The following is a 15,240-nucleotide window of genomic DNA, read 5'->3' as shown; positions in this document are numbered from 1 at the left end:
TGTTATTTCCCAGCTATTGACAGAACACTGAGAGGTCACACATGGCAGGGTTGGGATCGATTGGATTGAGCTTGGCTTGAGGCACTACAGACCAGCCAAATAGGGACCATGAGGCCACAGCACTTTAGAACAACTCCAGTGTGTTTTGACTGTACTGAAGATATAGTATTCCATTTCCTAATTGCGGTGACCAAAGTCAATAAGTCTAGGCTAAGATTAGCTGCGCAATCCATGGCAAGCAGTATCTGACAACCAATATTTAACCTCTTGGCACTGCTTTGTATGCCTAAATTCAAGTCAAGATTAGACCACCTGTACTGCAATTAGATTGTTTCATCTGCATCCTCATGTACATCCCTTATAAACTTTACATATTAAACCACTGAGTGATGTTTTCGCGTCCTCTTTACCTATTGACTGGTGTGTAATGTAGTAATTTGATATGTTTTTTGTAAACCCTGTCTCTAAATCAAATGTACTTTGCAGGATAGTAAAGATCGGAATTTAATTACGGTGAATTCAGACTTGCAGAATGACTCTGTCTTCCTTAAATTATGTTTCTTAAAGTGACTTCAAGCAACAGCAGTAGTTGACCTCGCAGCCCTGCTTTTACAATCCAAGCAGTCTTTTCTTACAGCCACTTGTCTGCAGGGAAGTCAGGATCATTTCGCTTCCTGTCCCAAGGAAAATGCAGTGGAAAAAAAAGAAAAGAAAGTTGGGGGAATGGTAGGGTGGGCAGTCAGGCTGGTAAATAATCCACTTTACTGTCTATGTTCTAATAAAAATGCTAATGTGTGTAGGGGGAGAGAAGCAATTGTTTGACGAGGCATTTCTAGAAAGAGAGCGTACAGAGGAGAGGAAGCCTTCTCTTTTTTTTCTCCTCTTTCTTTTTTCTCGCCACTGTGTTTGAAGTGATGGGACAGATATGCTGAAAGTAGAGGGTCTTATCAAGCTGCGCAGACATGATGCCGAGAGCCGGTGATTCATTACAGGTGACAACCACTGGATCTAACTATGCACCGCCACTGCAGAGAAGGCTCTCCTATAGGCAGCACCGTATAAAGAGCACATGACTTTAAAAAATATATATATCCAGCAGAACATCAAAAGTACCGCAGGCTCCAAAAACTAGTGTTATCCTTTGAATGGTGTATAGACAAATAATGCATGTGAACATGTGCACTCAAGGAGATGGTATCTGCTAACACCAGCTCATTTATTTTATGGGTCCTGTCATGCTGGGTTTGTATCTGTAATAAAGGGGGAGGGTAATGGTAGTGATGGTAGTGTTTTGAATGGAGGCTGTATGAACGTCACTGAGATTGGATTTGTGATTGCTATGGTTCAAACAGAGGTCAGAGCTCATACCCTCCTCTTTCCTCAAGATTGCAGGCCCTGGCTCATATGATACTCCGCTTTATATATACTGTTGGAAACCCAAAATGGGGCGTCTTTGGGCGTTTGACCTCAGTGACAACCCACTGAACCATTTAGACTCATTATAACCACAGAATAATTAATTCATGCAAATGAACAACCATATGTCGTTCCATTCTGAATTCAGTTGTACCCAATCCAAAAAAAATTAGCAGTGAGTTAAAATAATGACATATCAAGATATGACTCATCTAAAAATTCAAAAGAACATAAGCCTCTTTGTTTAAAAGCTCCAACCAAAGGGCAAACAATCCACATTGTGGTTTGTACACTCAAAACAACACTTGTGTGAAAAGTGTCTTGATGATGGCCAAATGAATCAACATACAGAGCCACTGGGGCCATTTCAGTGGGATTAGAGGTAATCTTATTCTTAAGAAAGAGCTCTTGGCACAGTGTGTGTGTGTGTGTGTGTGTGTGTGTGTGTGTGTGTGTGCTCTTTTCAGTGGTACACTTTGCAGCTCCTCTCTGCATCCATAGGGATTACTGGAGCTAACTCAAAGTTGTCTCTAGTGGTCTCCAGGTATGCTGTTTCTCTCTCACTATTGTAATTAGCTCTTATGCGTAAGTGCAATTCCCTCATGACACCTTTCTGCTCTAGTTTTTCTCCTCGACGTGCGTGTCCTGGCATGGATGAGAGAAGCGCACAAGCTGACAGGCAACAGTCAATGGAATTAACTGACTAATTTCTTCAGCCAGAACATTTAGAACATGTTGTGAGAACTTCAGGATTTCCCCAGATGATGGATTTCCCAGAGGTACGTGTGTGATTGGCAGGTGGGTTACAGCAAAGAAAGACAGCAGAAGAGGAGGGAAAGGGGGAGGGAAGAAAAGTACAGCTCTGGGAACATCGCTGCTTGATCAACGTGCATTCCTCTGGTATTAATTACATCTACACCTGCTGATCTGTTTTTGTAATGGTGGATTACACTCACATGCATGCATGCACAAACACCCAAACACACACACACATATTGGACTGGATAGCTCCATCTAACAACATTCAGCAGTTCAGCTTATTTGTATACTTTTCCTTTTAAAAAACATTTTGTGGAAGTGAGAGGTGCTCACTATTTTAACCCTGTCAGTATTTTAACCCTGTCAGTACTCCTCCCATATAGCCTTACAGTTGCTGAGTGATTGGCACTGGTCAGTTACTATCTTGAACTACCGTATTTCCCCAATTAATCGCCCGGGCAAAATCAACTTGGACCCCAGGCGTTTAAAAGAACCAGGCGGCTATTCGCTGCAGGCCTTTATTTATTTTTACACAGACCTGCACCAGGCCATTATTGTGATGACAGTTACTGTCCAACATATTTATAGTCGGTCGATTTAAGATTACGGTACACCCTTTTTTCTAACGTTAGCTAGCTCTCTTATTTTGACAGAAAACGGAAGTGCCGCACAGCTATTGTGCGGCTAACTGTTCACTTCTGCAAAAATAAGGTGAATAGCTTTATTTTGGGTTTACCTCAATATAATGCAAATAATCGCCCCGGCGGTTATTCGGGTGGGCGTTTAATACGCAAAATGGGTGCAGACCCCAGGCGTTTAAAAGAACCAGGCGCCTATTCGCGGCTGGGCGATTAATTGGGGAAATTCGGTATTTAAATGCTGCCAGCTATCCAGCATTCTACCATTCTAGCAGATGTCGTCAACTTGTCGGACATTATTCTCTGCCCAGATAGTGAGCTGAGCCCCAATTTTCTCATTTGACCCAAAATGTCAGTTGTTGTCCATTTCTTGTTTTGTTTTTTGTTTTTTTCTGCAATAGAAGTGGGGTGATTAGAAATGAGCTGCTGCACTGGCATTTTTACTTATCAGCTGCACCCGTCTCCTTACCCAAAGCTGGTAAGCCCTACCTATGACCCTTGACTCCGCCTCAGGTAATATGTGCCATGGTTAGCCCTGTCTGGCCTATGGGTAATTGGTGGGCCATTAGCACCTGGAAACTGGTCCCGACGTAGTCCCACTGAAGCCCGATCAAAAACAGGATGTAACACTAAAAACACAGCTGGCCTTGGCATGCACAAGCTCACCCGTGTTTGGCGTGATAGTGGAAAAGGAGCCACTGAATTGAGGGACTTTATGTTAAATCGCATACATTCAAAGTTAGAGGACTGATGTTTTTGCTGTGCTGGTAAGTGAGGATCTATTGGTCACCATGTCGCTCGGTTGGTTGGTCAGCAGTTAGGTCCAAAGAGTCGTATCTCCAGATGTATTTAGTGGATTGTCATGAAATGTGGTGATAACATTCATGTTGGCTGCAGCATGAAACTTAGCCATTTCAGGTGACTCCATGACCTTCCTGTGGTGCCACCAGCAGGCCCACCTATACGCTTTTGTTTTTGCCATATTAACTCTTATAAAGACCTTTGTGTAGGGAAAATAGTCCTTGGAGTTAAAGCAAAACTGGCTGCCTATTCACTCAGCATTGTATATCCTAAAGTATTAGCATGGAACACCAGAGCTAGGTAGTTTACTGGGGACACATGGATGATTTTTGTGTCTTAAGGTCTTACTTCTCATCACAATGGGTAAATTAATCAACGAGCCACTCTGCAAAAAACCTGGTGTATTCCTTTAAGGTTTTTGTTTGTTTTATCATCATAAAGAAAAAAAAAAAAGCTTACAAGATATATGCTGCTCCAAGGTCACAAACCCAGCCCTGGTAATTAATATGCCATACTTTATGAAATGCGTAATGACTGATTAGGGCAACTCTGCATTCAATTTTGACCTCCTTGGGCATTTTATGGGTGGATGTACCCTGTGATTGTGCTTTTTTGTGAAATAAAGAAGGAGAGGAATAGGGAGTGGGGGAGTGGCGGTGGATCAGGTGAACCTCGCTGTTTCTGTACATTTTAATTTGCTAACCTCAGGCTCCAGCAGGGCCTATTTATCACCCCATTGTGTTGATTAAAGTAACATGTCAGTGGTGTTTGTGGCCACGCATACGGCATGGAGACACTTGGAGTACACACAATCACACACAATCATACAAAATGCGCAACACGGTTTGATGTCATAAGCAAGTTAAGCAAAGCCCTTCTAGGCGAACCCCCTCCCTCTCTCTCTCTCACACACACACACACATACTCATTGAAGTCTTCACACTGTGCTGCACTTTGAACACATTCACAAGCAAGCACACACACTCTTTACACAAGCCCTGCAACACCAACTGTGTCACAGGCAAGCAACCTCAAACAAATTAAAGATGAATGTGGTGAAGCAAGAAAGAAAGTGGAGACATGGATACGAAGTGCTGACAGAAGTGTGTAGATCTGCTCTCTCTCTCTCTCTCTCTCTCTCTCTCTCTCTCTCTCTCTCTCTCTCTCTCTCTCTCTCTCTCTCTCTCTCTCCCTCCCTCCATCTCTCAGGAGGTACGTGAGTCAGCCTAGCATGGCTAAACTGCAGTGAGGCACAATGCTGCAGCGATGAACTTCAGTCCTATCGTGAGATCGCCTGCATGGCTCTGAGACACAAAGAGAGTGTAAGAGAGGGATTAAAGCGGGGGAGAGGGGGAGGAGGGAGGCAGAGAAGAGAGAACGGAGCAGGTAGAGGAAAAGCTGCAACATCCTCTATCTGGATATCACACCTTTCTTTTTTACTGTTATGAAAATCCTTATGGGAGAGATAAGAGTGCATTTTGAAAAGTTCAAGAATAGCAACTAATACGAATAATAGGTAATATTATACACCAATGAATGAATTAAAAATGATCAAGGAATACAGTAGGAACTAACTAGTTAATTGAAATCAACTATGGCAGCTGATGAAAAGTATTATTGAATGACCAAGTTTTTATTTGATTTTATTTTATATTGCAACTACAGCGTCAGTTATCTTTAATAACAGTGGGAGTCACCACGTCAGCCAACCTCTGGTCAGCCCCAGATGAGGTGACTCACAGTGTTTTCATGCATGTAAATATTCATAAAACTAGGCGACAAGATGACTGTCTCTGCAAATAAAGTTTAAACAATACAATTGTCAGGTGGTAAACTTTTTTTTTTTAAGCCTTGCCAAATTTCAGCGCCTCCCCCCTCACGTCGTACTCCGTCACATCCATTCTTTTTGCCTGCACATTCAGTTCACCTTCCTACAAAATAACATGACTCTGTGGGCAGCGCCAAAGTGAAAAGTAACACAAACTGATGTCAGTTGTCAGACATTTTAGATGATGAAATTTAACAAAAACTGTTTGCTGATGCATGTTGTGCACCTCAAATAGTCCGCAACAAATCATTTTGTGAATCATGCAGGGGTACTAAAGATTTCACAACATATAATAAAAATCCCTCAATTTTCAAATATGATTTTTTGTTTGAAACACCCACCTTATAATTTTCTGCCTCTGTGGCTAACAAAGTCGTCATCATCCATAAACCACAAAACTGATAATTGCCTGTGTAAAGGAAATGTTTCCCTGGGGACTGTTTTCTGGAGGAGGGACTGTACCACCCCGCCTGATTTAAAATAGTCATCAAAACACAACGGAACTGCTGCTTTTAGGAAAACTAAAGTGGATGACTATTTTATAGTGATGGAGTACTGGTGTGAAGAAAGTTTGAAGTCTCTGAAAGTTCATTTTCATATCGTAGTGGAGTGAATGGAAACCAATGGCTGGATAAAAGGGAGGAAAGATGGTATTGGCGTTCTAAAACACGACCGCTTATTTTGGGAAAAGATTAGCTGAAACGTTTACAGGTATGACACTAAACATTCAAAATCCCTGGTATGGTCCATTAAACTCAAATAGGCCAAAATCTTCCCCCTCTCTAGAAAGGAAAGAACATCTCTCAGTTCTCTTTCTCTTTCTTTTTCAGCCAGCTGTCCACTTAAGAGTCTCTTAAGCAATTAGAGTCATTTATGGAGAAACACCAGTCAAGACCCTGGTGCAACAGGGCTATTTCTGCATGTTCATCATATAAACGTCCACAAGGAAACATGTACACACACCCCATTTATTTATAGGATGTGTAATTGAGCCCTGGTGCAGACTCTCTTCCTCCTTTCTCCCTCTGAGAGATGAATCAGAATATGGGTGAAATCCAGGTAAATAATAAACCTCGTCCAAAGTTATAAGATTAGCGGTCTGTTTTTGGTACATGAAAACAAATGATCATATTGTGCAGAGAAAAACTCATTGTGTGGGAATTATAACCGACTAATGCAGTCAGGGACATAATGCTGAGTGTGGATACAGCACAAGTGAGAGGAAGGGCCACTGTGTCTATTTTGGGCATAAGTGACAGTAATAATGAAATCAAGTCACACACAGCACACAATACACCATATAGGCAAACGCACATAATTAGTGAAACACACACACATGTACACACACGCTGCGCTTCTTCCTCGTGTGGGAGAGATCCATCTAGCTTAAAACACCTCCTACTCATGTATCCAAATACCTGGTGCCATGACAACCCACTGATGGCTCCCAGCGCAATGAGATTACAGTTGAAAATGTCACCCACCAGCAAGCTCCATGCTCAACCCTCAAAAATAACAAATGTCATCATCACCAAGCCAGCAGAGAGGTAAAGGTAAATCTATTAGCTTATCAACACCCAAACATTTGCTACCAATCTCCACAACAGCCATACTTTTTTGTTGTTGTTGTTGTTGTTTGTTTGTTTGTTTTTGATCAACCAGTATGTGCAGTATGACTAAACACTACTGGATTCTGTCTGCACATACATGCATCAACCAAAATACCCTCCCATGTCCTGCAAAGTTTACTGTGAACTTCACTTCTACATTCACACAGGTGAACAAATGCCTGAGAAGTAAATGGAAGGAGCTGAATGAAGCTGGTGAAGTTTGATCTAGCTCTGCTATAGTACTATAATTCAGTGGGGTGATGTTCATGTCTCTATCAGGGATGCTTTACTAAAATCAGTGCTTGTCCCGCCTATACGTCAGAACCATTGGTCAGCATTAAAGCAATTGTAGTAGGCTAATCAATTGCGTCATCAGGCATCGCAGCAACAACAACAACTTTTAGATGGGCTTATTGTTCCTCTTTTTATTTATCGAGCTCTTCGCCGCTACTGCTATGTTTGCTTAGTTAAAGACGTAAACAGAGAATGAAAATCTGCAAAGAATCTACCCCCCGGGATGAGAGCAATTCCAGACCTCAGGAAATCGCCAGGGACTTAAAAAATGTGTGCGTGGCAAATCACAAGGGCTGTATCCAGGCAAAGAAAAAGCCCGTAACAAATAGGGATGTCAGCACACATAGCACTTTTTCTCTAACTGCCGTTACCATTCCTAAAAAAGTGCTGGATACAACACTTTTAGAAAACAGCCAAAATTTTTCCAGAAAAAGTGCTATGATGTCAACTACATTTTTTATCAACCACCTTATCACAGAGCTGACATGACACCATCACTGTAAACAGACAAGATGGAGATGGAGCAGAAAATGCCGATAGACATAAGTGTTTTGTCAGTGTGTGAAAAGCATGAGCTGTACTGTATGACGTGTGTTTTGCTGGCAAGAAATGCTGGTTAACTTTAACTGATGATGATACTTAAGCCTTAAGTGACTGCCCGTAAAGCCAGCACTAAACCTAGCACCTTCTTCACCATGTTTAATAATTTTTACAGAAAATGTCAGTCAGCCGAGCCAAGGATACAACGTGCTGGCTACATACTTGTGTTCACTGCCTATGACAGAGCAGCCAAACATCCCATTCATGTGCTAATATGTTAATTACATGTGATATAGGTTACAGTAAAAAAATAAAAATATAATGGTTAAGCAGAATGGTTATGGATACTGTCATCCTATTGAGAGAAGTAAAAGATTGTCTGTACATAAGGTGGCAAACCCTCTCAACAACGTCCCAACCAGAAATTGTCAGACTTTTCTACAATGGGATCTTGATTGTATAATTACACTTTTCCTGGCAATGGCTTTAGATCTGTTAGCAGTTTCAAATACAGGCTGAAAAAAACATCTGATGAAACAAGCTGTTTTAAGTTTTCCCTCAGTGAGTCATTATACAAACTTGCTCTCGCCTTCGCCCTGTTTTTGCCATTGAGCACACACACATACACATACACACATTCACTATCACTATCACTATTTTAATTTATTGTCATCTTGATTTTTTATACATTTTTCTTGATTTATTTTCTCTCTTTTCAGATAACATTAAGCTCCTTTTGGTTTTCACTTGAACTGAACTTAACTGTGAATTGAATTGCTATACAAATTCAAATGTAATGTTAGTGATGCTTATTTACTTTCCAGTTGTGGAGGGATATCAATTCCAAGAGGGAATTTAAACTGTGATAGAGTGGAAAATACATTTAAGACTGTGTATTTGCTATTTGTATATGGGTACAGGTATTGCAGTGAATTCAGTTGACAAGTTGGAAGCATACATAGACTATCACATGGATTTGCTTATTTTATCAGCAGAAAATGAGAGGAATAAAGTGCATCCACTGGAAAGCCAATCAAATAGACTCACTGACTCCACTGGATCAAACCTGGATAGCTAACTGAACATGCATTTCCTCCATCTCTGCACTCTGATCCTTACCAAGCCATCCAGCGCCAGAGTTGGGCACACACATGTCTGTCTCAGCGCTGGGCAGGACAAAGCCAACTACGAACACCTCCACACCATCTGACATGAGCGCCAGTCCGAGTACAAAGAACAGCTGCCACTGGAATCTCCCATGGCCGCACTCCTGCATGATCAGCTCATACTGCTGGGCCAGCTCCTCTTCGTCCGCCTGTCTCTCATTTTCCAGCTCCTTGCGGCCCTTCAGGCTGTCTGAGACAGGCTGGCCCAGAGCCACCTGTCCATGGCTTGGCTTTCCATTGCTGTAGGCAGGCACCCCTTGGTACTCCCCCTCGTAGATCTCATCTTCATCATCATGCCCCTCTGTGGCATCACTGGAAGCCCCCTCGTCATCATTGGCGGCGTTGCCAGTGTAGTGGTTGTCTTGCTGGGTATAATCATTGTGATCGTCCTCCTCTTCATCCTCATTCTGGAAACGGCTGTAGTTGCGATGAGATGAATACTCATCTGAGGCACGGTCGACAGCTCTGCTAACCTTTTTGGCAGCATGCCTCTTGGCCTCTTTAGCAATGTCCTTGGCGCCTTTGACCAAAGAAGTCCTGTTGTTATGTGTTTCATCCATCTTGACACAATGATAATTAACACTGTCTTTTAATTCAACTCTGCTGAGCCTTTATTTCACCAGGTCCAACAGATGTAAACAAATTGTCATTTGTAGTTACAACAGAGGATTACTTGGATGTCAGATAGAGTGAGAAGCTACTATGTTTCTTCCTCTCCAGTCCTCTATTTCCCAAAGGATCAAGACATAAGGCAGTTCATTAGTTCAAACAGTCAATGTTGAAAGACCAGTCAGCCTCCAGGGTTTTATTGATTAAGTAATGATCTCTACACCAGTTGGATGGGTCCGGCCAGCAGGTGATGAAACAGAGACAGGTGACCTCAGGTTGGATGGATCATCAATACTGTCTGAGCTCAATAGGAGAGATTATCTGCCTGTGGAGACAAAAAAAAAAAAAAAAAAAAAAAAAAAGATAAAGACAAGGTTAGATTACACTTAGACTTACAGTTGAGAGCACATTCTACTGTGCTTATTTGGCCACAGTAGAAAATAGACCAAATGAGCCTTTTGACACATTAACATCAAAACTTTCCAGAGAGACAATATAAATTATACTCTCTCAAATGGAGTGACAGCTAAACATGCTCTCATTATGCCAAAGGAGGCCTGGCTTTACAGAGAATGTAAAACAAATTACCATTGTCATTTTTGTCACTGTGTATTTACACATTAAAAGTTTTCTGAAGCTTCATTTCATTATTTGAATGCAAAAGAATTTCATTTTGAGTAGAGCTAACAACCACGTGCAACATCAAAAGCATCCCAACAACATTTGTGTTTATTTCCTAACACCAAATATGTGTTTATGCCCTAAAACAACATAGAAAAAACAAATGCTGGCTGGGTTAAGACACAAAATGCATTCTGATGGACTTAAATTAAAAAAACTTGAGAAATCAGTAGTATTTTATTTTTTATTGATAATTTAAAGTTCTTGAATTGTGATAAATTGACACAACCAGCAAAATGCATCCACCAATTTAATCCAACTGAGAATCCCACTGAAAGGCAGTAAGAATCCAATTTGGCCTTTTATTGTGAATAATTGCTAGTAAGATGCTGGTGAGATATAAAACGTCTTGAGGCGTTTGATGGAGAAAAGTTTCTATAGCTAACAAGCACCTCGCTGGCCAAATTAGACTAAAAATAAGAAAGAAAAATCAAATGAATTGAATGAAGAGCTAAAGAAGACCCAACTAAATTTAAAAAAAAAAAAAAAAAAGGCTCAGTTAAAACAGGGCTCTGTTTCATTGAAATGATCTAGTATTGTGTTGCCCAAGGAACATATAAAGAAGGACAGAACAATATGTCAGAGCGACAGCAGTCCAAATTTGCACTGGTGCCAGACTTTGATGCCACCAACACTGAAATCAATGGCACGAGCAAAGAAATCCCACTGTAAACCACTACAACTCTGCTGTTTGAACTTTGACAGAACAGAAATAGAGCTATATCATAAAACTCACTTCATGCAGACTTGTGTTTTTTATCCAGTGTGCAGATTAGTTGTCCTTGTTACTAGTCTCAAAACATCAGGAGCCTGTCCAACAATTACAGAAAGTCTTGCATGAAGCCCAGCTCCAGCCAGGCAATGCTAATGTTAGCCGTATGCAGGTTTAAAATATACAGTCCCGTATATCAAATGTCAGCTAGTTAGCAATAGATAAATCACTTAGAACTCCAACAGCAGGCTGGGACACTTTCTTGTTAAATAAGACAAACAGCTTCAAAACACAATGACAACTGCACTGAATTTGGGCCCATGTTCTACTCAATGATATGTTGTCCATTCCTTTTTTACATTCCTCAGTGTCCACAGCCAACTACTGGGCTGTCTTCATCCACAGCTGTCTTTCCATACAGATCTCCATCCCCTTTATTAAGTTTGCTGACTGTGTGACAGTGGTGGGCCTAATCATGGACTGTGATGAGTCAGCCTTCGGGGAGAAGGTGAAAGACCTTGACGCGTGGTGTGCAGACACCAGTTTGTCTTTCAGTCAACAAGACAAAAGAGCCAATTGTTGACTTCCCTGCGCTTGTCAGAGGGACCACAGCGGAGAGTCAGCAGTCTCAAGCTCCTTGAAGCCTCCATCACTGAGGCCCTCACGCAGACTTGTAACACCTCTTCACTGCTTCGGAAAAGACAGCAGCAGACTGGAAAAAGTTATGCTGTCCTTCACAACTTGACTTCTCCGGAGAACAGACTCTGTTGTTGCTTTACAGCTTGATACAAGAACTTTATGATCCCTGACGGCGAGGCTTTGGTGATGGGTGATGAAAACAGCTCAATGCATCACGTCTTCACTACCACCTATACGGTGAATTAAAACAAGTGGTGTGTGTGGAGGGCTTGCAGCAGCATCAGCAACCTCACCCATCCCAAGCAGGGACTGTTGGCTCTGTTGCCATTTGACAATTTTCTTTTCTTTTTTTTCTTTTTCTTTTTCTTTTTTTTTTTTTTTTTTGCACTAATATACTTGGAAAGAGTTTTACTACAAAACCCTGAACCAGATGCTTAACAGGGCTCTTCCACACTCAATCTAGTCAACTTTATTGATCATTATCCCCCACTACACCCCACCCCACTGAAACTCATCAGAAAAAAACATTATCAAAAGGAGTCAGCAGATGTTCATGATCACCGCAAGCACCACACTGCTAAGCTTTCAACTGACCAACAGTTTATTGTGTGGTTGCGCTGTATGTGTCTGATTGTGTTTTCTTTGAGGTCATGTGTGTTCAACCCTGCTCTGTGTGTTTCTAGACTTGGAATACATGTCAGCTTGTATGACGGACTCTCCTGAGGGCTTTCTCTGCTGTGACACCGGCATGGCTTCTCAGAAGTCCTGTCAACACATCAGGCCTCAACCGCCTGTCACGGACTGCTGTCAGCGCCCACCCAGCCTGGTCACTGGTATGGGAGTAACACCAGTGAAGGCTTGGGCCCACGCATGTCAGTAACACGCTGAATCCACTTAGCTTTACAGAACAGTTACAGAATGGCATTACTTGTCTCCAAATCACACAGACACAAAATCATTATACGTTCAAAAAGCATGCAAAACAGAATTGCCATTGTTAGCCAAACAACTGGAAAACACTAATTTAACAGATATTGAATCTCCCTTGCTTTATATTTTGGAAATGAACTGAATTTTATGCAGCATAGCACTGTCTAATCTACCAACTCTGCTTTACAATGTATACATCACATTCCCCCATTCACACACATTCACACTCTGATGGCAGATCCTGCTATGCAAATGTTCTGCTCAATGGCTCTTCAGCATGAGGAGCCAGGGATCGGAGCACAACAACCCAGTCGCCAGAATAAAATGCTGCCATTTTCTGCAAACTAGCAAATACATTTAAATGTCAATGTTTCTGAACCAAAAATATGTTGCATGTAAACATTTAGACTTATGGCCAATGTGGTGGAGCCTGCATCAAGATCACTTGACCATTAACATTTGCAAATGTTACAAGTTAGTTACATTTCATTTGCTTTGTTAGTCACCAAAATGACTTGGTTAAGGTTAGGATAATATCATGGTTACGGTTAGGAAACTGATCCTTATCATGGTTAATTTTATGAAACATTTGCTAATAATAGCAAGCTATCTAAAAACAAACATTGCTCTTGCTTGACACAGGACTTTAGGTCCTGAATATAGAAGCACAGTGACTGAGTGCCCATCAACCATGTTGCCTACCTCCAAATGTACTGTTTTTTTGCTTACTTACTTAATATCATATACTTAACTTGAAAACATGACATTTCAATGTATTCTTGGTTTGTAGAAATGTAAAATGCCGACATTTTTTACTGGCGACTGGGTTGAGCAGAAACCCTCCAATTTCATTACAAAGCTGCCCCCCTCATACAACTATTTTATGTCATCTTGTATCCATCCCACAGACTGTTAAAAAAAAAGTTTATACGATCTATCCATGATTAATGGTTAGCCTATGAATAATAGATTGCCTTTAAGGAACCTGGTGATTTTTTTTATATATATATTGTACTTTTGAGTTATAATATCATTGTCCGTGAATGTTTATCATGTTGTCCATGTCTAGGCTATCTTTCTAGTGCAGTCTAGTGGGCTATAAAATCATGTTATCTTTATTATGGATCACAAGAAGAAGATCGGTCACTGGCATCCAAATGGAGATCCAAATAAAAAACATAGACTAGAGAGCAACAAGACCGCAGCTACGAGACACAATAATGAAATGTGAAAAATATTCAGATACACAGCCTGCCATAATCAGCCAGTTTTTAATGTGACTTAGATTATTCAAGGCAGAGAAGTGTGTATGACAGGCACATAACACTGTGGTATCATGACATAGTGCAACCTTAAAGTCATGTGATGTTAAATAAATAAATAAATAAATAAATAAATAAAAGCTGCATCTTTTCTAGGTTAAAAATGCTATTAGTATCTGCTAAGTGTGTGTCCCAGGAGTGGAAAGCATATGCAGAGGCTTTGGGACTGGGTTGAGTGCCCAAATAGACTATGGCAGGTTGATGTATGGTGTTTCTGCTCACCTTTGCTCTTCAGGATGAGATAAAACATCAGGAGGGATCTGTCATGTGAACAGAAGCACTAGGGCTCCACAGCAACCAAAACCAGCCCAGGAGATTTTGGTGCAATGCAGCAATGAAATGAACTAGAAAATGGTGTTCTAACTCACTCTGTCTTTGAGCTTGACCAGATGATGAGACCGAGGGGCCCCTAGGCGTGGATGCTTCTAAGCACCGAGCCAACCAACAAACGCAGCAGACAGTCCCACCCACCTGCGCCTTCAGGACCATAAATCAAACACCTGTAGCTATCAGGATTTACACTGCATTGACACATATTACGTTAGGATGCATGAATGTGCACGTAACATACTGTGGAAGACATGAGCAAGCAGGATTAAAAGATTTTCCCCCCTCAATAAAGTCACTATTTTATTAAAATAGGTGCTGCTGGGTGAATTGGATGTGAATTTAATTTTAATTCCTCACTTGACCTTTCTGAGTTTTATTAGCATGACTGTAAAATGCCTAGAATTATACTGCAAGAGATAACAAAGGATTTCTCTAGCTTTTTCCAATTTTATTCTTACACTGGCTGCATGAATGTTAGAAGCCAGGAGACATTATCTCTGCAAGACATTAATCATAAGATCACCATATCCTATTATTTTCTTCAACCAGTAAAATATTTAAATCCTTGCCGACTGTCAGTATAACTAGCATGTATATTTCATTAACTAGCAGTTTATTGGCCAAGAGGCAACTACAGACCTGAATATTACTTGATCACCTACGCAAAAGCCCTGAGTAATCGTCAGAGTCAGTAATGAACTGCTGTTTCAGCCAAGAACAGAGCATGTACAAGGAGTTTGACGTGGTGTGGCTGGGGCTTTTTATGTATGTGACCTAAGCAATCTCTTAATGTCCTTTCCTCTTTGCAAACTGACCCAAACTCATTTTCAGTGATGCAGCTGAACTGAGCGAGAGTAGGGGAGAGAGTAGGGGTCAGACACCGTGATCAACCTCATGATAAGAGTTTCTACACCAAATGGCCAAGAAGAAAATAGCTACAGTAATCAGCGCCTTCACTCCAACAC

At 41.2% G+C, this 15,240-nt stretch overlaps 1 protein-coding gene across 2 annotated transcripts in view; it reads right to left on the bottom strand.

Moving 5' to 3' along the window:
• The window catches only part of LOC115369009 (synaptic vesicle glycoprotein 2C), a 29,909-nt gene extending 20,297 nt beyond the window's left edge, over positions 1–9,612 (bottom strand). For both annotated transcript variants that reach the window (XM_030065502.1, XM_030065503.1), the window contains exon 1: positions 9,006–9,612. In XM_030065502.1, coding sequence (XP_029921362.1) covers positions 9,006–9,612 — 607 coding nt within the window. The remainder of the gene's footprint in view (positions 1–9,005) is intronic.
• Between the last annotated feature and the right edge of the window lie 5,628 nt (positions 9,613–15,240).

The sequence above is a fragment of the Myripristis murdjan genome, chromosome 12, assembly GCF_902150065.1.
Source record: "Myripristis murdjan chromosome 12, fMyrMur1.1, whole genome shotgun sequence".
NCBI lineage: Eukaryota > Metazoa > Chordata > Actinopteri > Holocentriformes > Holocentridae > Myripristis > Myripristis murdjan.
This window is presented reverse-complemented; position numbering and strand designations above follow the sequence as displayed.